Raw genomic sequence first — 27,712 nt, forward strand, 5'->3', positions numbered from 1 at the left:
ACCAAATTTTCATCAATCATTGAGAAACCAACTTTCTGGTCCTCTTTCCATCTTGCCTGTAATTGCCCATACTGGAACCAGGTTTGTACAATCTTTTCTTCTTTTAAAATATTATATGGCTTTAATTGCCATACATTCCTTTCTAAACTTAAGATTTCCTTATATGTAGTCTCATCATGTTTAAATCCCACATTTATATTTTCTATTGCATGTTTAGGTATTGCCCAAATTGGTATCTTGTAGTTTAACTTATGTCTATACTTTTTCCAAACTTGCAACAGAGCATACCTTAAAATATGTATCTTAAACACATTATCCACCTTCTTATCATACAATAAATATGCATGCCAACCAAATAACAAATCATGACCCTCAAGATTTAATAATCTCCCTTGTGTTAAATTAAACCAGTCACTTATCGATGACAAAGCAGCAGCCTCATAATATAATTTAAAATTAGGCATTTTAAGACCGCCTCTTTCACGCGTATCTTGCATTATCTTAAATTTAACTCGTGGCTTTTTCCCTGCCCAAACAAATTTATTAATTCCTTTTTGCCATTCCTTCAAATTTAAATTCTTTTTAAGTATAGGTATCATTTGAAATAAAAATAAAAATTTTGGCAAAACATTCATTTTCACTGCTGCAATTCTTCCCCATATAGATAATTGTAATTTTTTTCAATCTAATTCTTTTTGTATTTTTCCCCATAACATTTCATAATTATTTTTATATAACTTCACATTTGAGGCTGCCAGATATATCCCCAAATATTTAAGCTTTTTAACTATTTCAAATCCCGTTAGCTCTTCTAAAACAGCCTTTTGTAATACAGTCATATTCTTAGACAATATTTTGGTTTTTTGTATGTTTATCTTAAATCCAGAAACTTTCCCATATAACATTATTATCTCCATCAATTCTACAACTGAATAATCCGGCTGAGTTACTGTTATAACCAGGTCGTCCGCAAACGCCCTCAGTCTATAATCCTGATCTCTTATTTGGATTCCCCTGATTTTATTCAAATCTCGTATTTTATTCAGTAATATTTCCAATGTTAAAACAAATAATAAAGGTGACAGCGGACACCCCTGCCTTATACCCTTTTCAATATTACATGGTTCCATCAAACTGTTATTTACTATTATATGGGCTGTTTGCTTTTGATATATTGCCCTAATAGGTTGTAAAAATTTTTCCCCAAATTCCTTTTTCTCTAATACTTTCATCAAAAATTGCCAATCCAATTGTATAATACGTTATAACTGAACAATGTTATTTTTTTTATACTTCAGGCATACTGATGGCAAAAATATACCATGATAGATATAATAACAATAACAACAAAAATGTTGTTATTGTTATTATATCTATCATGGTATATTTTTGCCATCAGTATGCCTGAAGTATAAAAAAATAACATTGTTCAGTTATATCGTATTATACAAAATACGTTCCAAAAGTAACCAAGATAATACAAAGCTACCAAGGATCTAATAATGACAGGCAATAGTCTCTAGTGGCTGAAATCTCTTCTGTCTTGAAGCTTAGTTATCATCTAGTTCATTTTCTTCCTTGCAGTATATCTTTTCCACCAATGCTTAATACACTACACTTCAGAATATGTGGTCTGTTAAAGGTCTTCCTTATACCTACGTGTTCATGGTCTCCTCCACTGACTTTAAAAGTGTCTGATGGCCCTGAAATATATCCTGAAGAATACATTTATTCCAACAGAAAATGGAGAAACGTCACCACCTGCAAATGAATTAGTGACACCTTTCCAAAGAGAGATGAGATCAGCATTTGGCATGCATCCTGAGTTTGGGGGTTGCCTGGCTACTGGTTCAACTAACTTCTCACTACACATGGGGTGTGGGGGTGGGGAGGAGGAAGAGAAAAGGAGAGAGAGAAACATATTCTGAAAGTGGCTGGTTTCCTTTCAGGGCTATGCATTCAATCATACTTTTCTATCCATAGAGTTTTCACACAGTTTAAAAGCTTTTGCAATTAAGAAAAGCTATGAACTGAATGACCCTCTATGTCTATGTGATTGATTTTTTTTTCTTCCCATAAGAATAATTCAAAGCTGTGCTTTCTTTAAAAGAATGAATATTACCTGGGAGTCAAAAAGCATCCAGAGGGAATTTGGGTGGAATTGTTCTATTGTTTTGAGAATAATTATTTCAAAAGCATTAACTGTGCAGTCTTGCCAGGATACCTACTTCATCTGCATGTACTGCTGAAAATTTGCTACTGGGCTTCACCCTGCTGATTTCCGAATTAGCACATTGTTGAAGAAGTCCTGCATAGTTTTATTCTCCTTTCCTAACTGGAAATTCAGTGTTCCTATCCTGTAATTGACAAGCTCAGCATCCTAACCCACTGAGCCACTGCGTCGGCAGTTTTTCGGCAGTTTGGCAAGTTGAATCCCGAGTGCCGCGTAGCAGAGTGAGCACCTGTTACTCATCCCAGCTTCTGCCCACTTAGCAGTTCGAAAGCACGTAAAAATGCAAGTAGAAAAATAGGGACCACTACGGTGGGAAGGTAACAGCGTTCCGTGCGCCTTTGGCATCTAGTCATTCCGGCCACATGACCACGGAGACATCCTTGGACTCTTCGGCTGTGAAGCAGAGATGAGCACCGGCCCCTAGAGTTGGAAACGAGTAGCACGCATGTGCGGGGGAACCTTTACCTTTATCCTGTAATTATCCCAATATCTATAAAAAGATTCAGATGAGGTGCATTGGAATGGTTGTGCATTTAGTTCTTTGACTGGTTACAGTTCAGTAACCTTGATATTGATCTGCTGTATTCCCAACCTTTCCTTTCTTCTTTCTAGAAGCAAAAGGGGTTGGAATGCCAATCAAACTGACTGTGTCCCAGGGGCAGCCAGTGAAGCTGAACTGTAGCCTGGAGGGAATGGAAGAACCGGAGATGCTATGGATCAAGGATGGAGCTGTGGTGCAGGGTATAGACCAGGTGTACATTCCAGTAAACGAAGAACACTGGATAGGCTTCCTCAGGTAAGAACGACATATAGAACAGGATATGCTAGATCAATGTATGATTAATGCTAATATTAAAAATTAGTTTATTTTGACATTTTCTGTGAAACATTGTATGTGGGGAAGGGCATTTGTGATTCTCTCGTCCTCCCTTATTTATTTTCACAGTGGTCCTATGAAATAATTTAGGTTGAGCAAAAGGCAACAGGCAAAATATCCAACTGGGCAATTTGTTTCCTGGATTTATTCTTCATTTGCTTAATATCTCATGAATCGTAGCCGGTGTTTCTCAACAACTCTAAGATGGGCAGACTTTCACATCCAGTGTGGAATTCTGGAAGTTGAAGTCTGCAAATCTTGATGTTGCCGAGATTAGAAACACTGATCTAAACTTTTCATGCTTTCTAGTTCTTTCCCCATTTTCGTTGCTAATAATGTATAACATTTGTACATAATACTGAAATGCTTAAGGCACCATGCATTCATTATTTAGTAGCAATGCTTATGACACATACTGAGCAAGTTCAATATAATTGCCCCCTCCTCCCATGTGACAGCCTGAGTGAGAATTATTTGCTATAGGCAAAAGTGGGCAGCTTTTTAAGGACTGCATTTTGGAGGGACAAAACTACCCGTAAGTGGGGTGAGAATGCTAAGTGGGTGGATTTTCAATTTCTCCCTTTGTTGTAGGAGAGGAAAGCCTCTTTGTTTTTTGTTGGTTTGTTAAGCTTACTTTAGGGGATTTGTGCCTGCAGCAAAATAATGGTAAATGGTGTTACTGTCTATGGAGATTCTCAGTCATCCAGGTCCTGAAGTGCTTTTTCAAGAGGCAACTGGACTTCCTTGGGTTGTTGTTTTTTTGTCTTTTGAAGACCTTTTGTTTTTCATCCAAGGACCTTCTTCAGCTCTGACGTCTTCGAATTAAAACAAGAAAGTATAGTTGCCTCTTGAAAAAGCACCTTTGGAACAAATGGTATTACTGTTTTTCAAAATTACGGTAGAGGGACTCGAGGGACATACTGGGGCATCCATGAGAAGGGGAGATATCAGAAAAGTCAATATGATAGTTACAACTCACAGGGCTTTGATTTCATGGCTACTACTGCCATTATGACTTTTACAACACATACACACACATACTGCAGATATCCTTGGAGTCACAAAAAGGGAGCTTTTGGAGATCTCTGTGGCCTAAGGAAAACTATTTTTGCAACCTGGTCTTAAGAAGCCCATTTAAAATACGTCCAACTGCACGTCCAACTGGTAAAACTGCACAGTACCATCTCTCTATCAATTACCCAGTCTTTTTCTTTTCTGTACCACACATCCTTTCCATTTATTAGAATTTCTGGATGGCACTTGCAGGCCTAGGAATTTAAGAAAGGAAGAAACAAAAATGTTTTGATAAGGTAGAAGGTTTGGTGGGTGCCAAACAACTTATCTGTAGCACATTTGTGGCTGTGGATAATCTATTGCAATCACTGGAAGCAGAATATGTTTTGCAAATACCTGAAAAATAAAGATAAAAGTGGATATATAGATGCAGTTTTCTTGGCAACAGGAGAAATGCGGCTTTTCATGCCTTTCTCTGGGGCTACTTTTTAACTTCCCAGTTTGACTAAACACAGCAGTCTTCCTGGCAGTTTCCCACCCACGTTCTAACCAGGCCTAGCCCTACTTAACTTCTAAACCCATACCCAGTTGTGTGGATGCTGCTAATTACTGTGTATTTTTTAACCAGGGCTCTTGTTTTTTACATCCTGGATTCATGCATAAAATAAGGGGTCATTTTTATAAGTAATAGAGGGGCAGAATATTCCAGTGCAAGAATGCAAATTGACATTGAATTGTCCATTCCCAACCTCTTAGCTTTACTAGCTAAGGAATCCAGAAAAAAACCTTCATTTCCCTCCAACTCTTAAGTGCGTGAAAGAGAATTTGCTTCTGCTATATATTTAAACATTTCCTTGACATTTTTTCCCCTTCCCATTCTTTTCTCCTTGACTTTGATTAAAAGGAGAGAGTTTAAATCAGCCTGTACTTCGTAGATCAAATCTGGGTTCTGCTGAGAGAAAAAGATGTGTCATACAAACCAAGCCTTAGTCATCTCCCACAAGCAATGTCCCAGTGTATTTACTCCATCATTTACCTTAAGCCAAGCATGCAATACTTCAGACAGTTGATATAAAGCATAGAAAAGATGCTTAGTGTGCTTCTGAGTATGTGTATAAAAAAAACTTAAACCAGTTTTCCTGGTGCTTTTGCCAGATGTACTTGAGAAGAAGCTATCTGGAAATATCCCTTTGAGGCCTTCCGAATAAATAGTTTCTTGAGATTTGTAAATTGTCAGCAGAGCCCTTGAAATTTTATTGTGCTTCTGTAATGAAATTGATATCTCAGTGTTTGCAGGAAATTAATATTTCAGTGCTCTACAGTGACAAGCATTAACGTTTGCAATCCTAACTAAAGTCTGCATTGGAGACTTCGGGTTACGTTGGGTGAATAATACCATATGGAAGGCCAGGGCAGGGCAGACAGCAAATTAATAGGAAAATTAGGGAAACCTAAATAGGAGAGTAGACGTCTGGTCTTAATGTCTAGAATATGGGTTTAGTTATTACAAAGCTGGACACTGTCCCTAGTAGAAAGTTTGATAATTTTAAGAGCTAGTGCTGAGTGGTGGATAAGGCATTGAACTAGGGCTGGGGAGATTAAGATCCAAATCCATCCTCAACCATGAAAATTCTGGCACATTTTTTTTTTACCACTCACTTTTTCTTGGTTCAGCCTACTTTACTGGGTTATTGTGGCATGGATAAAATAAAGGTAGCTGCCCATGAAAATCCACCTGACCTCCTAGAGAAAATGATATATATTACCATATGAACTAATAGCTGAGAGTAGACTATTTCTCTTGGATGAGGTTTTTAAGATGTCGCCCCTAAAAGCTTCTACAACGAATTGAAGTGATGCATTTCCTAAATGTTATTATTTACCTGACATCTGAGACAAGTATATAAGTCACAATATTTGCATCACGACATCATGCATGCTTCATCATTTATTGCCTTGCCTCACCACCACCACCACTTGTATCTCCTGCGGACGTCCATGGCTATATCACTTCCCAGTGAAATGAGTTATACTCCCAAAGTATAATATTCCCCTTTCTTCCTGATAAGAAAATGATTAGTTTGTTAGGAGGCTTATTAAATTTGAGCTATGCTGAGTAAGTTCAAAAAATCACAGATCCTTAAGTAATTTTTTTTATGAAGGAACATTTGCTGTGTCCCGTTCACTCTTGTAAAACAAACATTTGCTTTCTCTGTATATTTTCAAACTTCAGGTTTAGGGCTGGATAGCTTGGCAACATCAGACTTCCTGGAACCAGTGAATGATTTTAAGTTTCTCAAAATCTTCAGACAGGAATTGCACAGTTAATTCATGTGGGTAGTAATTATTACTTATCTTCCATTGGTGCCAATTTTTCCCAAACCCTTTTGGAAAAAAATCTTCCACTTCATTCATTGCACTGTTTTTGTTTCTAGAGAAAATTTCCCCAACCAAATGTCCTCCAAATGTTTTGGGATCCCATAATTTCTGGCCAGCATAGTCAACACTTGGAAGCTGTGTTAGGGAAGACTGTTCGGGAACATAGTTCTATCACTGCTGCATAGTTCCAAGGGATAATTGCTTAGCTAATGTCCTCCAAAAAGCTCGCTCTGCTTTTTGATCTATTCACAGAAACATTTTTGGGTGAAACCACCTGAAGGGGAACAACTTTGTTTATGTGTTTGTTTGTTTGTTTGTTTGTTTGTTTGCCACCCATCTCAGCCACAAGGTGATTCTGGGCATTTTACAATGTTATAGGATTAATTCAGCAGCAATGAAAATGTCTTCTTTGCAAAATGGTCGCAAATTTAACGCTTGGCAATTTTAGTCTAGATGGCTAAGCTGGAAATGTCTTCCAGGTAGAATCTGCAGATAGTAAGTGACTAGATTTTATTTTGAGATCCAGTTTGATGTAGTAGCTAAGACATCAGGCTAGAAGCGGGAGACTGTGAGTCCTAGTCCTAGTCTTACCTAACTGGATGATCTTGGGCCAATCACTTTCTCACAGCCCTAGGAATCAAGCAATGACAAGCTACTTCTGAAATCTTGCCAAGAAAACTACAGGGCCTAGTCTAGTTGCCAAAAGTCAAAATTGACTTGAAGGCACACACATACAAAATGTTTCATTTATTTCATTGATGCAGTTCCCTTTCCTCCTTTTTAAAATGTTTGGGGTAGGGAAAAACAATAACACTAAAAAGGCTACATTTTTCAACTTGTCACAAATTTAAAAAATCTGGAAAAACAAAAGTTGAGAGATATTTTATATCTACAAATTTTTGTTCGTATACAGTGTTATTTACCATTTTATATTCCCTTTCAAACTTTCTAGCTTGAAATCTGTAGATCGGACAGATTCTGGAAAATATTGGTGCCAAGTGGAGACCAATGGGAAGAAAGAGGAATCACAGCATGTATGGCTTATTGTGGAAGGTAAGGGGCCATGTTGCTGACTTCTTCTGAGGCAGTTGTAATAACTGTACATGAAGGCTGCGAAAAGAGTTTGCCTTGATTAATGTTAGCTTTGTGCACCTATGACCAAAGCAAGAATACTTTCATAATGAGCCAATAAAGATCCAAGTGGTGGAAGGGGGCAGCTGTAGGCTATTACATAATTTTTTGCAATCTTTGGTAGTACAGTATGTGGAGCATTTCCAGTGTTATTTCCAGACTTGTATTTGAAAATGTGCATAGGAAATTGCTAGAACATGGCAGTCGGTCTATGTCTTTGCAATAGAATAATGAGATGAATATGTTGGTGATTATATCAAATGTGGAGGAAAGTCCAGAGAATCTTTCAAGATCCTGACTTGCCACTTTTGTGTGAGGAGAGATTGGTGTCTTTCTGGGTTTTAGGTCTTAGCAGGGCTTTTTTTGTCATAGAACGCTCAGAACGGAGTTCCGGCACCTTTTTTGGATGGAACCTTGTAGGGTAGGCAAGGCGGGTTGTATGACATGTGTGAGTTCCGGCACCTTTTTCTTTTACAAAAAAAGCACTGGGTCTTAGATATATGTTATGAAAATAGGGGGATAGGGAGATCACATATTATTGCCTGTGGCATTGATTTTAAATATATGGCTTAGCTTTGTTAGGAAATTCCAAAGGATCCCAGTCAGCCCTCAGAGAAATGTTAATCAGATTAAGGAGAGGCAGGAGACTAGTTAAACACAAGCGAGGGATGTGTTCAAAGGTCAATAGCTATGATCAGGCAGAAGTTGAAGTCGAGCATTAAATTTGGTAGATCATAATCAAAGAGACAGAGGATGAGGTTTAGTGGAAAACTGGGCTGGAGAATTAATGTTAGATAAAGTCAGACAAGCTAAATGGTTTAGTTCTTATAGTTCTTATAAGTAAATGATGCAGTCTGCTTGGCTGGCTCAGGAACCAGAAGGCTGGTGACCCAGGAGGGAGATTGTCTGTTGGAGGCTCTGATTAAATATCTCTCATGATGTCTTACTGCACATTAATTTTTGATGGTTGTGGGGTTTTTTCCCCCCTCCTGGTATCACTGCTTAGCCGCAAAGAATTGAGGTCTTTGAACTATGGTGCTGGAGAAGACTCCTGCAAGTCCCTTGGACTGCAAGACGTTCAAACCGGTCAGTCCTATAGGAGATCAACCCTGACTGCTCTTTAGAAGTCCAGATCCTGAAATTGAAACTAAAATTCTTTGGCCACCTAATGAGAAGGAAGGACTCACTGGAGAAGAGTCTAATGCTGGGAAAGATTGAGGGCAAGAGAAGGGGGCGACAGAGAATGAGGTAGCTGGATGGAGTCACTGAAGCAGTAGGCATGAGCTTAAAAGGACTCCAGAAGATGGTAGAGGACAGGAAGGCCTGGAGGAATGTTGTCCATGGGGTCGCGATGGGTCAGACATGACTTCGCAACTAACAACAAGAACAAAATATTTTGATAGTTGATGAATGTAATAGGATCTTAGCTGCTTATTAATGCACCTGTGCTTTTAACTGTAGTGAAGTGTGTGGGAGTAGCATATAGGATTTTATTCATTCATTACTTCTGTTTAGATGGATACTTGGTAGTTTATGCAGATTGGATGGAGGACATATTAGAGAGCCTTTGGCCTAAGTAACTATACATCTGTGAAGTTCGAAGTTACATGATTCATAAAGAATGGGTGGCTTCCTTTAGCTTACCTTGGGAGGATCTGTATGGGCTGTAATTATGGCTGTGGATCTGACCACGCTATCGGTGTCAGCTTGTATAATAACTGGAAAGGATTCTGCGGCAGGGCTACATTCTAATGCAGCAAGCAACGCTTGCTGTTCTGACTCATGGCTGAATCAGAGCCCCAGCATGGGCTCAGAGTACCGTGCTCTTTAGATATTTATATATATATATATATATATATATATATATATATATATATATATATATATATATATGTGTGTGTGTGTGTGTGTGTGTGTGTGTGTGTGTGTGTGTGTGTGTGTGTGTGTGTGTGTTAAATGCTTGTTATATTTGCAATACTGTTTTTCCCCCCTATCCTTCAGGAAGAAATAATGAGATGTGGCAGTAAGCAGATAGAAACAATACAGGAGGGATGCATGAGCTGTGCCAGCCACATTGAGAACAATGAAGCCTCTGCTTTTCTTTACTATCTTCTGGATTTTTTTAAAAGGAAAAAGAAAGGGGGAGGGGAGAGGCTAGATGTCATTTTAAGAAAATGCAATCACTGGAAAAATCGATAGTAGAGAACTTAGGTAAGAAAAATTGGGTGTTTGAATTTCTTCAGGATATATCAAAGACAGAGAGAGAGAGAGAGAGAGAGAGAGATACCCTGATGCCAACTAAGCACATCTTTGTAAAGTTGAAGCAGCCAGGCTTACTCAGTCATACACTGAGCTACACCTCCTCCAATCTTTCTGTCTGGAGCATATTCTCTATCTTCCTTCTCCTTTCCTAGTGTAAAAAGGGAACAGTTGTCTTTAGTGTCAGAAAGGAAAGGAAAATTCTGACTATAGATGCCAGCTCTTAAAGGCAGACCAGCCTAGGAATCCAACGTTATGTGTGCCGAGACTCTTTTAACTGTAGATATATAGTAGCAGCATTTTGGAAATCTCAGTGTGTTTTCTCCTTCCTTCCTTTTTCATAAGAAGAAGGGAGGAGCTTGTCTGAGATGTCTTCTCAGGTTACATTTTTATCCTGGACTCAACTCTCTTTTATCTGACTTATTGTTGTTTCATATGGCATAACAGAATACAGCATTTGTGCATAAAGATTCACAAAAACAGCATGTAAAATGTATATCAAAATATAAAACACCAAAACAGTGGATCTGACTCTTGTCTTGGTAATGGCTGGCAGACATGGCAGCGTAATCCAGTCCCCGCCCATTTTATACATGCATCAATGTTCCATGTACAAATAAAGATGAGGGGTTACAACTGTATTGCTGAGTAATTGGCTATTTAATCTCCATCCCTCTAGTCTGTACCCTACCATTAGAACTAGGATGATCCTATAACTTACTTTGCAGAGCGCTGTCTTATGTTTGTAGTTACCCATTCACAATTAACATCTGAGCAAGGACTGTGGGTCACTTGGTCATGCTCATTCTCATTGTGGTCCTGTTCCTGTTTATTGAAGACCACTACCACCCCTACATCAGGGGTGCAGCAGAATTTATATATAAAGAACTGTCACTACCTTTTGCTTCCTTGTAAGTAATATTTTACTTACATAGAAAATAGAATTTTTTCCAGGAAATTTACAGCTAAATGCTTCTGTTGACATAACTTAAACTCTGAAGGTCAAACAGTATTGTTTTTACTTTACTAAAAAAAATATCAAGTTTAAAGCCAACAGAGCTAAAGAGCTATTTGATATGGATTTTGAACAATTGTTTATTTAAGAATGAAAACAAAACAAGCTGTCATTTAAAATTATTACTTATTACTCTCTCTTATGTCAACCTTGTGAGTTATTGAATATCTGAAAGAATATTATTAAGTCATCTTATGGCAGATGTGTGTCCTAAAATACTGTTCCAACTTCTAAAATGAAAAGCAGCCCCAGGAGAACACAAGAGTAGTTAGTGCAAGGATTCCCTAACTTTGAAGCAGATAGAATATACATAGCAAATTAGGAGAACTCTCTCAGAATGAGAACAGTCCCACAGTGGGTGTTTCCTAACATTCTTTCAATCCTTCAGGATATTTTCAGATATCCCAGCTTACCTCGGCCATTGTTTTTCTGTTCAGGTAGCCTCATCTCTAAACAAAGCACTTTTTTTAATAGGGATCAGGAGATATAGTTGGGAATATGAAGGATACTTGAGTCTGGTATTTTGCTTTACAGCTTGCAGACTTTTCATATACTGCTCAAAAAAATAAAGGGAACACAAGATAAGACATCCTACTATTAAATACAGTACATTGTGTTGTTTAATGTTCCCTTTATTTTTTTTTTGAGCAGTATATATTTATTTCAAAGTAACCTAAGTAAAATAAAAATCAATGATGCTTGTAATCTGGTGGGCACTGGAAAAGTGATGGTGGAATGGTGGTGTACCTGAGCAAACATAGGGCATTTGAGCGAAGGGATGGAGACAATTCGTAAAGGTCTGTGCAAATATCCTTGAAAAATAGGAGGGGGAGGAGGAAGAACCACAAATGAGGCAATTGTCAAAGAAGAGGCAGCTGAGCTTGCAGAAAGAATGGGGGCATGGCCAAATTCTCAAAAGGAATCCTCCGTAGTTTCTTGAACTGCATTGTAAAGGCAAGCTGAGAGAGATAATACATTCAAACTTGCAAGATTCTCTTACTGTACTCATGGTTGGTGCTTCTAGTTTGGACTTTGAAAGGGCTGACACAACCTCTTTGGCTGCCTTTTTCCTGTGAGAATATTAGTGGAAGTGGGAAAGAAGATTAGAATGGAAGAAGAATGAAAGGAAATTCAGAGCAGCCTCAGTGTTCATACTTGCAACCTTTTACAACTGAATTTCATGTTATGTCATTTAAACACCGTTTGAATCTGTGACATCTATTTCTCCCTTTTTTCTAATATAGTTCAGAGCTACAATAATAGCTCTGAACTAAATCTTAATTTATTTAACTCCTGCATTGTTTATTGAATAAACAGTAATTACTGATGAGATATCAAACACTAAGCCATATACCATGAATTTTTTTTTCTTCCATTCAATTCTTGGTTACTACCTGGACAAGTCCCAGCCGTTTTCTTGGCAGTTTTTCAGAAGTCATTTGCCATTGCTTCCTCTCTAGGGCTGAGAGAAAGTGACTAGCCCAAGGTCAACATTATATACCAACCTAATAAATGGCTTCATTTACATACTATTAAATCGTGTATTCAAGGGTAAAAAATGAAACATAGTCCTCAAAAGCAGAAAAATAGCCACTTTTGTGCTAAGCCAAAATGAAACAACCCATATCCTGGTTTAGCATATTATGTGAAGCAAGCTTGTGTTCATTTTGCTAAGCTTCATATAATATATTTGCACCAGATCTTAGAATTGGCACTTGGTGAATTTCTTGTTGAGAAGAGGACAGATCAGGGAGTTCATGATTCATAACTCAGTTGCTTTCCCCCTGCATGTTAGTCCTCTCATAATTAAAAATATAGAAGGATGAGACCTGTTAGATGATTTGAAAGTTTTTTTAGGAGGTGATCACAGTCTTTGTGTCCACAGCCATAAAGAAAATTGGATGATTAAACCCAAAATATTAAAGAGCTTGAGTAAACCCTGAAGCTGGGAGCATGTATTATATCATTAGAATGAAGTAGCTAACTTAGTAACTAACATTAGGTTTTTTTAATTATTTTTACATCTTTTCAGGTGCTTATAACATGAAAAAGAATTTTAAAGTACATTGGCCGGGATGTAAATTTTTTTGCTGGGCAACACAAACTGAATGTTTTGGGGTCCTACAGATCAAATGTGTTCATTTAAAGCAGGGGTGTCAAACTGACAGCTCTTGGGCTGGTTTCATCCTACTGAAGCCACGCCTACCCCATTGCCGGCAATGGAAAAAGAGTCACAATACGTCCACAGGAAAGGATATGAACCCACATTCTTCTTGTCTGTTATTTAGATTTGCTTATTTAAGTCCTGATATTTGTAGCATTTGATGATAGGGCCTTTTCTATTGGCCATGGAGTAGTTCCTGTTCTAATCAGTTCTCTGGAAGGTCATGTTGTCTAGTAGTGTTTACTCAGGAGATTTGGACTTTGCCATATCCTTCTGTCTCTTGCTGTCTTTAAGTTTTAGCTAACATTGTTCAGTGAACATTGAGTGATACATTGAGATCAATCAAGAAAATTCATCTCTGGTTTAGAATCATATCCAATATTGCAAGCAATTTATATACTTGAAAAAAAGCTGTGTCAAATTGTTTTTAGATATCACTTAGAAAATGTTTTAAAGGATTGGGATATTTGTTTAAGATCAGGCAGCTAATCAGAGGTCAAACGACTTAAAAGTAAGAACGAACATTCCTGCATAGTTAGGACTCTGTTGGGGCTTATTTTTCTTTATCTGATTGTGATGCCATTGTGTAGATATCACTTTGTGATATAATCCTATCAGAGTTAAACACTGGTAAGTATCAGTGATTTCCAGAAGTTTAGATTTTGCATTCTTCCCACAAAAATTGCTAAACACAGGGGGTTTTGTCCAAAGTTATTATCTTCAAATGCAAACAAGTGGTTAGAATTTAAAGTAAATCCAAACATATTCAAAACATCAAGCAAGTATATGTTAATATGTTACTTGCATAATTTGTGGGGAGCAACAGTCAATTATGGATAAAAGCCTATTTGAAAATACACTGAAAGAGTATATAAAAGACACAAGAAAAGCTGGATGGACAACCACTCATATCTAAGATTGATTTGAAAATAGTATCACAGCAAGAGAAGCTGTGGTTTTTCTATCAAAATTACATTTTTCTCAAAGCTATTTTGAAAAACCCAAGTAAACTTTGAAATATATGTTAAATACATTTTCAGATATTTGGTGAGTATGAAATGTTTGGATTGGCAGAAAATTGTGTATTTATCACTGAAGTACATTTTTAATCTTTCAGGCATTGGTAATAAATGTAGTTTTATTATGAATATATCAACATTGGTACCATTTCTCCCCTTCAGTTATCAAAAGTCACTTAGGATTAATTAGGTACTCTAGCATATAGCATAGAGACATCATGAAAAGAACTATAGGGCAAACATTTATTTGTTTTCCTTCACTGTAGATTTTACTATTTTTTATTAGTTTAGAATAAGGGCCAGCTATATCTCCAGTGCTTTTTTTGTAAAAGAAAAAGGTGCCGGAACTCACACATGTCATACAACCTGCCTTGCCTATCCTACAAGGTTCCATCCAAAAAAGGTGCTGGAACTCCGTTCTGAGCGTTCTATGACAAAAAAAAAAAGCCCTGTATATCTCTGAATACATTTTCAATATGTAACTAAAGAAAGGTGTTCAGAGTTAGAATTCAAAATAGGAATATATTTTCTGTTAGCTTCTAAACCTGCTATTTCAGTGCTTTCGATACACATGCATTTAATTACGCTGGTATCTTTTAATTATTTCTCAGATGTGCATCTAGGCTCATAGTAAAACGCTGTCACTGAATAATGCTCATCACACAATTTATACAGCAAAAGAGAAAAGACTAATCCTTCAAAAATTTCAAAAATTACCTGGCAGTGTATCAAAATAATTGTTCCTCTCTTTCTCCCATTCAATGATCAAATTATCCCTTCAGCAAACAAAATATACAAGGACACATTTGATCTTGTAAATGATAGCGGACTCTTCTTTCTGAAGAAAAATGACAAAACTGGCCATAAATATCAAAACATATTCGGCGAGAGCAAAAGAAGTTAGTGCTTTGTTAAATATAAACTGCTAAGAAGGAATTAAATGCATCTGTTTCAGCTCATAACATGCAAAAGTCTCCCATTTTATTATTCAAGGTGTTCCTTATTTCACTGTTGAGCCAAAAGACCAGTCAGTTATCCCTGGTGCACCTTTCCAGATGGCCTGTGCTGCTGTAGGACCACCTGAGCCAGTGACAATTGTCTGGTGGATGGGTGATTCCAGGCTTGGACATCCAGACATCTCTCCCTCCACACTAAATGTGTCAGGTAAGACTTCTTCCTCTGATAAATAAAACTATCCATACAGGAGTAGGATGGCTAATGGGGCAAAGGTATAAACAACGATAATACCCAGTTTCTGACCCAGTGTAAGAATTTTGTGTCAGGTATGTTAAAAAGAGGGAAAACAACAACAACTACAACAGTTTCTAAAATTTCTGAGATAATTAAAAAACAAGTGTACATTTCTCTCTCCTTACATCCCAGTATTTTTTTGGCAAGATTTCCCCCCCCCCCCCAAAAAAAATTGTTTATTGTTTGTAATGGCTTGTATAAATGCTTCTGTTTTCTACAAAATATCAAAAGCCCACTACGTACACCAGCTTGTAGTAGGTGAAAGAAAACAGGATTGAAGTTACAATGTTGGGGAAATGGCCCACCCTGAAAAATCATGTGCAGTTGATGGAATGTTGTAAAAATCCTTGGATTTCTTTATTACTTTCGATGTTCAAAAAAAAATAATAATACCACAAAAGTTAATACGATGGAGATTAAACAATTGCCACCGAGAACTTTGAGATCTTCAAGACAAATTTAAAGATATATCTGTAGTGAATATTTTACCTACGTTTAGGAGCAAATAAAAGACATTCTAGATTTAAGAGAAAATAGGAGACCTGCAAAGGAGAATTTCCTGTTGATATTTATCTTAAAACTGAAAGGAAGTATTGCTTCCTCAAACAGGTGTGTGTGTGTGTATATATATATATGTGGTTGGAAAGCCCTTAACTAAGCCCTAACATGCCTTTTTCATTGCCTGTTCTGCACAAACACTAAGGAGGAAGTGAAAGGATCAGATGAATCTACTAAGATCTTATAAAAAGTTATAGTTCCTTAGGCATACAAGAACAAAGGCATATGAGGAAGGGAAAAAAGCCTGGCATCGCATATGAGGGAGGGAAAAAAGCCTGGCATCAGCAGTGAAGAGCACAGAAATGCTAAAAGAAAGTAATAATAGGCCAGGAAGACAGTGGGGTGGGAAGAGGCAACGCTTTCAGTGATTACACTGATTTATATTAAAAAGTTGATTACCTTTTCAGGGCACAGTCTGGCTTTTCTGTTTATATCCTCCTATACCTGGGATGTTACTCATCCCAGCTTCTGCCAACCTAGCAGTTCGAAAGCACGTAAAAATGCAAGTAGAAAAATAGGGACCGCTCCGGTGGGAAGGTAACAGCGTTCCGTGCGCCTTTGGTGTCTAGTCATGCCGGCCACATGACCACAGAGATGTCCTCGGACAAGCGCTGGCTCTTCGGCTTTGAAACGGAGATGAGCACCGGCCCCTAGAGTCGGAAACGACTAGCACGCATGTGCGGGGGAACCTTTACCTTTACCTTTATACCTAGAAGATATTGGGGACATGCTGGGTGTTGTCTGAAAGAGCAACAAGAATGTTTTCCTTGTTTAATCAGTTAACTCTGAGGTTTTGTAAGAAGCTTTTAAAACTTGTTGACATCTCTTCATTCGTCTTTTTATCTACTCCTGGCTTGTTAACTTCAGCTTTTGTAAAAGTAATATAAAGATTGCTCCAGACAAGTTTGGACAGTTCACCGTACTTTCCTGAAAGTCAGCCACAGCTGCAATTCAGACTTAAGCATATTTTGAAATGAGTACTATAAGACAAGCTGAAAATGAGATTAAAAACTCCAGGGAGCAGTTTCCACAGATGTATTTTCCTCAAAGCTCCCCACTCCCACTTTTCTAAGTAATGGAAACTTAGCGGTGTCAGTTGGGTTTCTTTCACAAGCAATGCCACAAGTAATTACAAAAATCAAAATGAAAAATATGTGCAGTGGGGCAAATTGGACATTGAAAAGTAAGCTTATAAACTCATTCAAAATCTCATTGCTCCTCTAAGTCTTCTGCACGTAGCTTAAAAATACATTTCCCCAGTCACAATAGTTCTGTGCTTCCAACCAGATGTGAACAAAACTGCAAAAACAACAAAAAGTCAATGCTTTTGCCTGAGGGAGATTGCTCATTAAGCTCCAGTCAGAGAGAGGCCTTGCTTCTTATCATTGGGACAAAATAAACATTCCAAGAAACATTCCCTTTTTGACTGGCTAGGCTTCCATCCCATTGTTTTATCATAAATAATTGTAGGACCGGTAAAGCTAATGGTTAATTATCAGAACCTCTCATTTGGATAACCTCTTTATTGAAGGTTGGGGCTAATGGTATTGGGTTCACTGAACTTAGAACTTCTCAACTTCTGGATTCAGTATGCATCCCATGTTCTTGGTGATCTTTATTGTGGGAGCTGGTAATTTGTTCACGTATAATACTAAGCTATCATGTAGGTTTTTTGGTTTTCCAGATTTAACTATTGGAATTTGTAAATCATGGTTGATGGTTAGGATGCGCCGGGGGGGGGAGAGTTATGTAAGGGACTGGTTGTTTCTATCCATCCCACCTAATCTGACAGGAGGAGCACACCCTAAAAAATACCATCTGCTGGGACATTGGAAGCAGGCTTTTTCTACAGCAGCCCCTGCCCTCTGGAACACCATACTCTTTGTGGCTGAATTAATCCTGACCCTGCTGACCTTTCTCAAAGCACTGAAGACCCAGATACAGTATGCTCCAGGGTTTGGGGATTAGATGGTCTGTGAGGTGTGATGTTCTTGTGCTATTAAGTTCTTATGGGGTTTCTTCTCAACCCTCATTGGTATTTTTTAAATATGTTGTTGATACTGTTTTTGCATTTTTAAAGGTTTTTATTCTGCGTCTTGCAACTGCAGTTTTAAATTGATTTATAATACATACATATATAGATACGTACATACTTATATTATATATGTATACAGGACTACCTGTAAACTACCTAGATGTTCTTCCATCCTATGATATGGAGGGATCATTTTACAGGATTTTTGTACTACCAGGAAGCTTGTTTATGGAATCATATAAAACTTCCTTTAAATAAGTTACAGATTGCTCTTTAAGCATGATTACCTGGAGTTTTACAAGCTCAAAATGAAGTGGAAATTCCATTTTGATTTGAAGGCATAGTTTATTTTGTTTTTCAACCATGCTCCTAATTTGACCTATTCTGGGTTGGGGGGAAAAAACTTCCTTCACATGTGCATGAAATATTTTGCTCTCTAGATAAAGCAATAGCACTTAGATTTATATACCGCTTCATAGGTCTTTGCAGACCTCTAAAAGCAATTTACAGAGTCAGCATATTGCCCCCAACAATCTGGGCCCTCATTTTACCGACCTCGGAAGGATGGAAGGCTGACGCAACCTTGAGCCGGTGAGGATCGAACCCCTGGCAGTTAGCAGAATTAGCCTACATTCTTACCCCTGCCCGCCATGGCTCAATAAAATCCAGCCCAAAATGTGGATTAAAAGCGCAACTCTCAAAGAAGTTTGTCTTTCTTCCCAGGCTGTATAGAAAATGGCTCTGAACAGCTAGTGTGCTGTTTCTAGTTGAAAGCTTTTCCTTCTGCAGCTTTTATTTCTGTAATCTAATAGTAAAGCCAAGATATACTCCTAGATACATAGTCATCATTCATGTGCACATTTTGTGAAACTAAATTTGCAAAATTTAGAAAAGAAACAGTAATTTGTTAAACTATGTTTGTGATCCCTTTCCTGGAAACCGTTGTAAGTTTGCCTTTGAAATAGATTATTCACTTCACTGAGGAAACGTGCTTTCTCCATCATGCATCTGGAATGGCCTTCTCTTCCCCCCCACCCCCAGTACAGTACCTTCCCTTTTGGGATCCTAGAAAGTTGTTAAAACCTAGCTTTGGTTCCAGGCCTGGAATTCATGTATCGGTGTAACTTAGGGGGTGGGAGGTGGGGGGGCTGTTGTGTTCCTTTTAAGATTATTTTAGTCCAGTCTATGTAGTTTTATGTTTTAATTGTTTCATTGGGATTTTTTGGTTTTGTATGCCACCCAGTCTCCTTTGGAATTGGGTGACTATAACAAATAATAAATAATACCAGCGTGTACACAAAACACCTTTTGACCCACATAATTTTTGTTCTGCTTTCAGTTCAGTCTTTTGAGTTGTATTAATAAAATCTGAGCAATGTGTGAAACCTGTGAAATTCTACTTACAGGTTATTAAATATTTAGATTGTTTTCTAGGTTTTTTTTTCCAGTATTCTTTTTTCTCAACCAATTTCTAGGTATTAATCAAAGTACAGTTTTCTCCTGTGAAGCCCACAACATAAAGGGATTATCTTCATCTCGGACGGCCATTGTACAGATTAAAGGTGAGAAATCAGTTCCTATCCTTCCACATATGAAAACATAGAAAAGAGGCACATTCCCTCACAGGAAAAGGGAAAAAGTAATCTAAACCAGAGCTCCCCAACCTTTCTGGGTTGGTGGCCCAGAGGGAAAGGGAGGAGTAGCGAAATGTGTGTGTGTGTGTGTGTGTGTGTGTGCATGTGCGCAAACAGGTCCATGCACAGCGGCACTGCTAGCATCTGCACGCATGCACAAGTAGGCCGTGCGCACCTGCAGCAGTGCTGGTGGTAGCACTGGTGCATGCACGCATGAGCAAAGGGGCAGCTAGCACCTGTGTGCATGCGCAAATGGGCTGCTAGCATGTGCGGCACCACTGGCACTCGCCAACCATTCCCGTGGCCCAGTGGCCATCAGGCCACAGACCGGTACTGGGCCGCAGACCACAGGTTAGAGATCCCTGATCTAAACTACTAAAAAAACACTAGTTTTTTTTCTCCACCTTTTAAAACTGCTACCCTCAACCCTCACACGTGACTTCTTAGCTGACTATTCATGCTCTCAACAGATTAAATAAAACTCAGAAAAATTATTCACTATGTTTTTATGCAGGCCAATCCCTTTAGCAGGAAAATTTGCTGATTAAAAATAAACCACCAGCAGCTCTAGAAAGGAATGAGATACAAGGGAACAAACCTTGTTTTAACTTAGGAAGGTTAGCGCTAGGGCATCAAAGGTCTTTCTAGAAGGAAAAGGGTGCTGTAACTATAGACATCAGGTATAAAAATGTAAGATGATGGAATATGAGTCAGGATGTCACAGCACAAACTCCAGTCTTTTGTTCTTGTGTCATGACATTATATATAGAAAGTCAATTAAGTGGTTGGTGTCACAACAGTGCAATGCATGCTTCATCATTAGTCTCTCCTATGGATGATCATGACATCGTCTACAACAGGGGTGTCAAACTCAATTTCATTGAGGGCCGCATCAGCATTGCGGTTGCCCTCAAGGGGCCGGGTGGGTATGGCCAGGGTGGGCGTGGCCTACTGGGTGGGCGTGGCTAGAGTGCATATGGCCTATTGGGTGGGCGTGGCCAGCTCTACATCGTTCGCATCAAGGGTGACTATGGGGGCCTGGGCAGGAGTGGGACAGATCTGAGGGTCTCTGGCAGAAGGAGGGTCTCTGGGCCAGGGCCAAGGTAGTGGGGGCCGTTCCCTCACTGTTTCCAGGATGGCTTTGCGGGCCACATGAAACCACTTTGTGGGCCGGATCCGGCCCCCGGGCCTTGTGTTTGACATGTCTGGTCTACAATGTGTAAATGAGAACAGCATCCTTTTTGGCAGACGTACTGTAGATTTGGTGTTTTGGCAGCCAAAGTGTCTCCCGTCATCCTTTTGCTCAAATCAACTGGCTTTTCATGAGCTATTGAAAACTAAAAGGTGCAGGCTACTGCTTGGAACAATTACATTTCAGGAAAATACTGCTTTTATATCTTTCTATACTTCGCAGCACTAAACTTTCATTTAAAGCATAACAAGGTTTTGCTTCTAAAGTAAGTAATTCTTTTTCTCCTCCCAGTTTGTTCTCTTATTTAACAAGAAACTAAATGTGTAGGCTAAGAATAATTATTACTTTTGTACGGCAGGGAAATTAGATAACTGTTTAACTGCATTCCTTGTTATTAGATAACTTGGTTAACTGCATTCCTTGTTATGCAAAATAGAATATATAAGAATACACTGTTATGAACAAGTTGAATTAATGAGAAGATCTGATTTCTTTCCTTTTTAAAAATAGTCTTATTGAAGTTTTTAATGAACCGAATACAGCTAAGCTAGAAGAAAAAAGGTCCAGAAGGTACAGAAAAAAAAGAAAACAAAAAGGCACCATAGGCAAGAATAAAGAAGCTTCCAAACTTCATCACATTGTGAATAAGCTGATTTATTAACTTTTCATCCTTTTTAAATATTACATATAAAATAATCTGTTCTCTCCATAACCTAACTTTTATCAATATGCAATCCAGAAATCATCTTTTTAATCTTAGTTCAGCAAAAAAATTAATTAGAAGTTAACAGAAATATCAGACAAATAGCTTATCCCTGGTCAAATAATCCAACTTTATATTCCTTCTTTTTGCTCTACTCGATTTAAATTTACCTTTCATTCCTACAGCGACCTACTTTGTAAATCCCAAAAAAGGCATTGTCCAAAATTTCTGATTGCATCTGCCCCATGTCCAGATCCTGATTTGTCTTTTGTATTCCCATATTGGTTATCTCAATTTTTTTGTCTTCCATGCCTTCAAACTCTATATTGCCTATGCAAGTTTTCCTCAGCAAAGCTGGCTGTGAGTTGAAGTCCACAAGTCTTAAAGTTGCCAAGGTTGAGGACCCCTGGCCTAAAGAATGTTCGAAATTCCAGCAGGTCCCCCAAAGGTTACTTACAACCCTTCCTCAGAGTTATGACTGCTACATACCCATACCCCTTGCTGGGGGTGATGTGTCACATGTCCTGCACTTGGCACTTGGCTTGCATTTACAACTGGTTGCAGTGTCCTGGGGTTATGTAACTACAATTTGCAACTTTTTTCTGGTTTCTGCCATTTTTTGCCGGAAATTGACAAAAACCACCTATTTGGGAGAATGGATTTGGTTAACAACCACATTGTTCATTTAACTACTGCAATGACCTGCTTTTTGACCAGCGTAAATATAGTCATAAAATATACTCAAGACAGGTGGCGACCCGCATAGCAACTACAATGATTTGTGACCAAAATTCCTAGTTCAACTGAGGTTGTTAAGTGAGCACTACTTGTATGAATGAACCTTTATTGTCAAAGTACAACCATGTATACATTGAGATTGGCTGAGCCTCCCTTCGTGCCCCCACCCCCAACTCACAGTGACAACAAACCCTCCATCTTATTACACCATGTGAGCTAATTGCACAACACACCAGCCTCGCAAGTCAATCATACATAAAGTTTATAAAATTATTTCCCATTCAAGAGCCTAACAGCCCATGGATAAAAGCTGTTCTTCAGCCTGTTGGTACAGCTGGCTATACTCCTATATCTCTACCCGATGGTAGGAGAGTAAAGAGAGACCGTCCAGGGTGTGAGTCATCCCTGAGAATTTTCCTCTCTCTTCCAAGGCAGCGAGCCCTGGCGATGTCATCCAGTGGTGTCAGGGGACAGCCCACAATGTCTTGTGCTGTGCTCACCACCCTCTGTAATACTTTCCTATCTGCGGCTGTCAGACCAGCATTGTTGTTGTTAGCTGCGAAGTCGTGTCCGACCCATCGCGACCCTATGGACAACATTCCTCCAGACCAGCATACCAAACCACAATACAGTATGAGAGGACGCTCTCTATAGTAGACCGGTAAAAGAGGGTCATTAGCCGTTGTTCTACCCTGTTCTTCCATAAGACCCTGAGGAAGTGGAGTCTCTGTTGGGCCTTTCTGGCCACCTGGGTTGTATTAACTTTCCAGGTAAGATCTACACAGAGGTAGACTCCCAGAAATTTAAAGGAGGAAACTCTTTCCACACAGAAAATCACAGTAGTGATTTTCCATCTTGCATTATTGCTGGTATGTTGTACTTTTTGTTAAGGCCAAGTTGGAAGTCAAATACAGAACTGATGGGTTGAAAAGGGCAGGTGTAGAGTGACACTAAGAAAGAAAATACTGAGGTTCACCCATAGTTCAGTAATTTGTTTAGGTTTTCTTGGTTTAGAATTATCTGTGAACCAACCCATTACTGCTTAATGCTGTGCCAGCTGAAGGGTATATGATGCCCCCTGGGCCACCTTCCACCTGTGCAAAGCTTTACACTTACAGAATGATTTGGAAGGAGGGATATTTGGTGCTGTAAGCCAGTGCTGACCTGAACAGGCTTTCTGTTATATTGGGATGGGCATTGTCTTCTACGTCAAGAGCTGGAATTCAGCTTCTCAACCTGGCCGGGTATTAAAAGCCTTATAGTGAAATGATGGCATAAGCTGAGAAGATGAGCCTCAAAGAAATGAGCAATTTCCTGCTCAGCTCTGGAGATAGGTGGGCATCAGAGTCAGAATGAGAGCATTTTTTCCCTCACAGAGGTTGTGTGGTTCCAAATCTCCAAAACTGCTGCTGAAAATCAATAATTTGATTGCTGAATTAGATGAAATGAGATAAAATGAGATAACCTTTATTGAGAGAGAGAGAGAGAGAGAGAGAGAGAGAGAGAGAGAGAGAGAGAGCACTATGCCTATATAATAAAGAAAACAGGTTGTGAAGAGGATGTGTAGCATCCCAGACAATCCTGTGGATCTTGCTCAAGCATCGCTGAATTTCAGCACTGCAATTTTGAAGTCTCCTTGGAGATTTATGTGTTATACAGTCTGTGTGTCAGGACCCACCCCAATCCACGTCTTAGGAAGACAAAAACTCTTGGAGTCAGTTCTAGTCCAAAAGGAATCTTTACTAGGACATGCTTGGTTGTGGGAATACAAGACAGGACTTAGTACTGTTTTACAAACTGAAATTTTATAAAGGGTACCCGGTTCAACCCCCGTTCCCTCAACCCCATTTGGTCAGCCCCCATCCTTCTACTTTGTGTCATCCCTTTCGTGGGGAAAAAAAGGAACTTCTAATCTTTAGGGTTATTGCCTTCTTCTTCTCCAGAATTAAAAGAAAACACAAGCCAGATATCTTCTTTTCTAACCCTCCCTTTTGTTCCCCCCAGTTCAAAAGCTTCCCTTGGCCTTTGAAATAACCTAAGGCAGGTTGAATCCACATATGCTCCTCCTTCCTCGGGAGATGGAGGAATCCTTAAGGGGGGGGATAATGTTTTAAACATACATTTATGAATGTGATATAAATGGATTCTGACACTGTGTTACATTCAAACCAGGTCATTAGATTCCAACAAATCACAGTGAAGAAGAAAAAAATCTTGATTTCATTTATAGATGCCACTTTCTAATTGATTTGACCCACTATAACTGTGGGAAAGAATTCCAAATTTCTTGAAACTGGCCTGATCCAGGCGATGTTATTTAATTCTTTAACTCTTCCACTCTTAACAGAAAACTGCACTGTCTCTGTTTTGAGGCAACAGACTGCCCAGCAAGGATTTGAACCGAGTCCCCTCTTATTAATAGTAACCAAAAATGAGTAATTCATGCTTCTAAGCTTTGAAGCTTTGGTGAGATAAGGAGAAGCTAGATTTAGGTTTCTAGCTTGGACTGAATTCTCAGATTTATTTAGAACTTTGAGGTAAGATATTTGAAAGCACTGCAAGTAAACGAAGTATGAGGAGTTCCTGCTCTAGAAACTAATGGCAAGCAAATTACTAGGCATGATCTAAAGGTAAGAGGAAGCCTTTGCCAAGGAAGGAGTGGGAGTTGGTTTCAAGAATCAGTGGCAACATGAATGGAACCACTGAGCTATGAGTGGGAACAGGAGATGACGGGAGCAGTGAAGGGGTGTATCTGAGAGAACATATGGAGAGCAAGGAGCTTGAGAGTAAATTAGGGGAAAATGGGCCAGAACAAGAGAAATGAGAGGCAACCAGCTTGAATTTATATTTAAAAAGACAACAAACCAAGGAAGAATTTGGAAATGGTTTTCTCAAACCAGCAGTGTCATCAAAATCTTTACCCTTTTTTATTTCTAGTGTTTACAAAAAAAAGTGTCATGATTAGGCAACTGCTCCTATGTGTTCCCCCTTTCTTTTCCTGTTCGTTGACAGTTACTTGTACTTTCTCATCTTCCTTTCAAACATGTGTTTTATTATAAGACTCATCCAAATTGTGACTTCATCTCATTTCAAATTTATCCTGTCTTCCTATATACTTTTAATGAAATATTGCCAAGGAATGTCACGATGGCAACAGCAATAAAGTACTAATGAAAAAAAGAAATATTAATCTCAGAATACTTATGGAAAGAGCATGTCTGGAACCTTTTCAAGCAAGACTGAACTGTGAAGACATGTTGTTTCCTAACATCATTTGCAATGTAATTAGCAAGGAGGTGTAGCAGTTTTTAGTCTATTGTCCAGGATGATCTAAATCAAAAGGGTCCTGGAGGGATGTATCATTCCTGAAGTTGCAAACTTCTTTTGGTTCTGTGTTGCAAGCTTTTGTATTCATAATATCCATAGGTAGCCTCTGGAAATAGTATCTGCAATATTTAGTGTGTAGTGTCACTAATGTGTAGAGGACATTGATTTTTGTAAGGCATGTCATAATTATATACAGCAGAAATGAGTAAAATAAGGGCCAAGAATGATAGGTTCTACTCTGTGTGTCTTGCCCCTGAGCTAGTCTCCTTGGTGCATTATTTGCAGATGTGTCAGAGAAACCGTTCCTGAACAGTGGTTTCTGTTCTGAAGTTGTCAGATATTGAGTAATAGCGTAATTAAAAGCACATGATGTTGGGAAGACACTGAATGCCATATGCATATATAACGCATGAATAAAGTTGGTTCAGGAAGGCTGTGGAAATTCTGAAGTAGTGCAAAGGGTTGGGGTGTAGACTTCTTATCTGTTAATGTGATTTGTTTTCCTAATCACCAACTAATGTAAGTTCTCTGGGCAGTTGCCAAAACTGCTCAATATTACATATAAAAAAACAAAAACTAAATCAGAAGGGAAATGGATTACAAATTGAGAAATCAAACTATGGAGCGTAAATTATTTTAAAGCTGTAATCAATAATAGTAGAATAGTAAACAGAAAAAAAATAACCTGTTTTGAAAAAGGCTATAAAATAAGCACAGAAACAAATCTCCTTAGTAAATTAAGTTTATTATTGGGTGCTGTGTCAAAAGATCTTCTCACTTGATCAGGGAAGTGGAGGGAGAATTACACAACCTAATTTGGAGAATATAGAAAGTTGGGCAGGAAAATATGGAAAAGGTCAAAGCTGCTTCCATACAATAGTACAGATACATGCACAAGGAAGCTTCAGTTGGTGCCAGATTTTTTTATACAACCTTAAAAATATTGGAATTACAGTAATTGAACTTCCCAAACAACTGTGACTCATAATCAGGGGACTAAGGGTTTCCAGCTAAATGAGACTTGCTTGCCTGCACCATTAGTGACTCCAATGACTTCAGCAACAATTGCATCCCCTTTTGTGTTTGCTGAGACTAAGGGAAAGTGATATTGTTCTGATATTGGGTGATGTATCACTCAGATAAATCTCATTACATGCTCAACATTTTTGCAAGCCTCATAAACTTCGGAATGAGATAGAAGTTTTTATAAGGGATGATTATCTCTATTATCTCAACAGAATTAATGTAAATAACTGCATTGTGAATGATTAAAATGTCATATTTTGCATTTTCATGAAACATTTTTATAAGAATTGAACAAACTTTTCTGAATTTCTGTAGATTTTCTTTAAATCCTGTTCTTTTCCAGTATTTAAATGCATTCTAATATATAAGTAATGAGAGTTAGTTTGCTGTAGTGATTAAATCATTAGATTAGGAACCAAAAGATGTGAGTGCTAGGCCCATTTTAGGCATAAAGCCGCCTGGGTGACCTTGGTCCAGTCACTTTTTCCAGTCCTAGGAAGAAAGCAACGGCAAGCCAGCCAAGGATTTGCCAAGAAAACTGCAGGGATTTGTCTACGTACTAGTGACACGCCAAGAGTTGGACACAACAGAATGGAAGAAAATGTTTGTTTGTGTGTGTGCGTGTGTGTGTGTGTGTGTGTGTGTGCGCGCGTGTGTGTTATAGGAGACACATGCAAGTATGACATGGAGGTAGTACTGTGCCGGAAAAAAAAAACCATGTTACTCGAAAGGTTTAAGAAATGTCAGACTACTATCACTTGACTCTCAAATTCCATAACAGAATGTTTTTGAAAGCAACAAATGTTCATTATTTTCTGTTTAACCATCAACTTGGAAAAAAGATATTCAGTGTTAATCGGGATTTATAATGTCATGAGCAGGCTACCTCTGTTCATTCATAGCTCAATTAGCACCTCTAAGGGATGTTGTCCAAATTCCCAGACTGTAGCACTTGCACATTTCTATGTAAATAATTGCTCAGTTTTGCATATGTTAAAAATCTTCCTTCTGTTTCAGGGATCCCTTTTCCACTTCTCAATGTGACAGTCACTAAGATCACCAGCAACAATGCCAGTGTCATTTGGCAACCAGGATTCGATGGCCTTTCCCCCCTACATTCTTGTACAGTACAGGTATGAAACGATTACATATATGTC

The 27,712-nt window shown here is 38.5% G+C and overlaps 1 protein-coding gene across 1 annotated transcript in view; it reads left to right on the forward strand.

The window, feature by feature from the left end:
* TYRO3 (TYRO3 protein tyrosine kinase) overlaps window positions 1–27,712 on the forward strand; it is a 73,835-nt gene that overhangs the window by 9,728 nt on the left and 36,395 nt on the right. The window contains exons 2-6 of the mRNA XM_083365878.1: window positions 2,846–3,029; window positions 7,456–7,556; window positions 15,085–15,255; window positions 19,411–19,497; window positions 27,573–27,688. Of these exons, the coding sequence (XP_083222004.1) occupies window positions 2,846–3,029; window positions 7,456–7,556; window positions 15,085–15,255; window positions 19,411–19,497; window positions 27,573–27,688 (659 nt within the window). The remainder of the gene's footprint in view (window positions 1–2,845; window positions 3,030–7,455; window positions 7,557–15,084; window positions 15,256–19,410; window positions 19,498–27,572; window positions 27,689–27,712) is intronic.

This window comes from Vipera ursinii, assembly GCF_947247035.1.
Source record: "Vipera ursinii genome assembly, chromosome: 1".
Taxonomy (NCBI): domain Eukaryota; kingdom Metazoa; phylum Chordata; class Lepidosauria; order Squamata; family Viperidae; genus Vipera; species Vipera ursinii.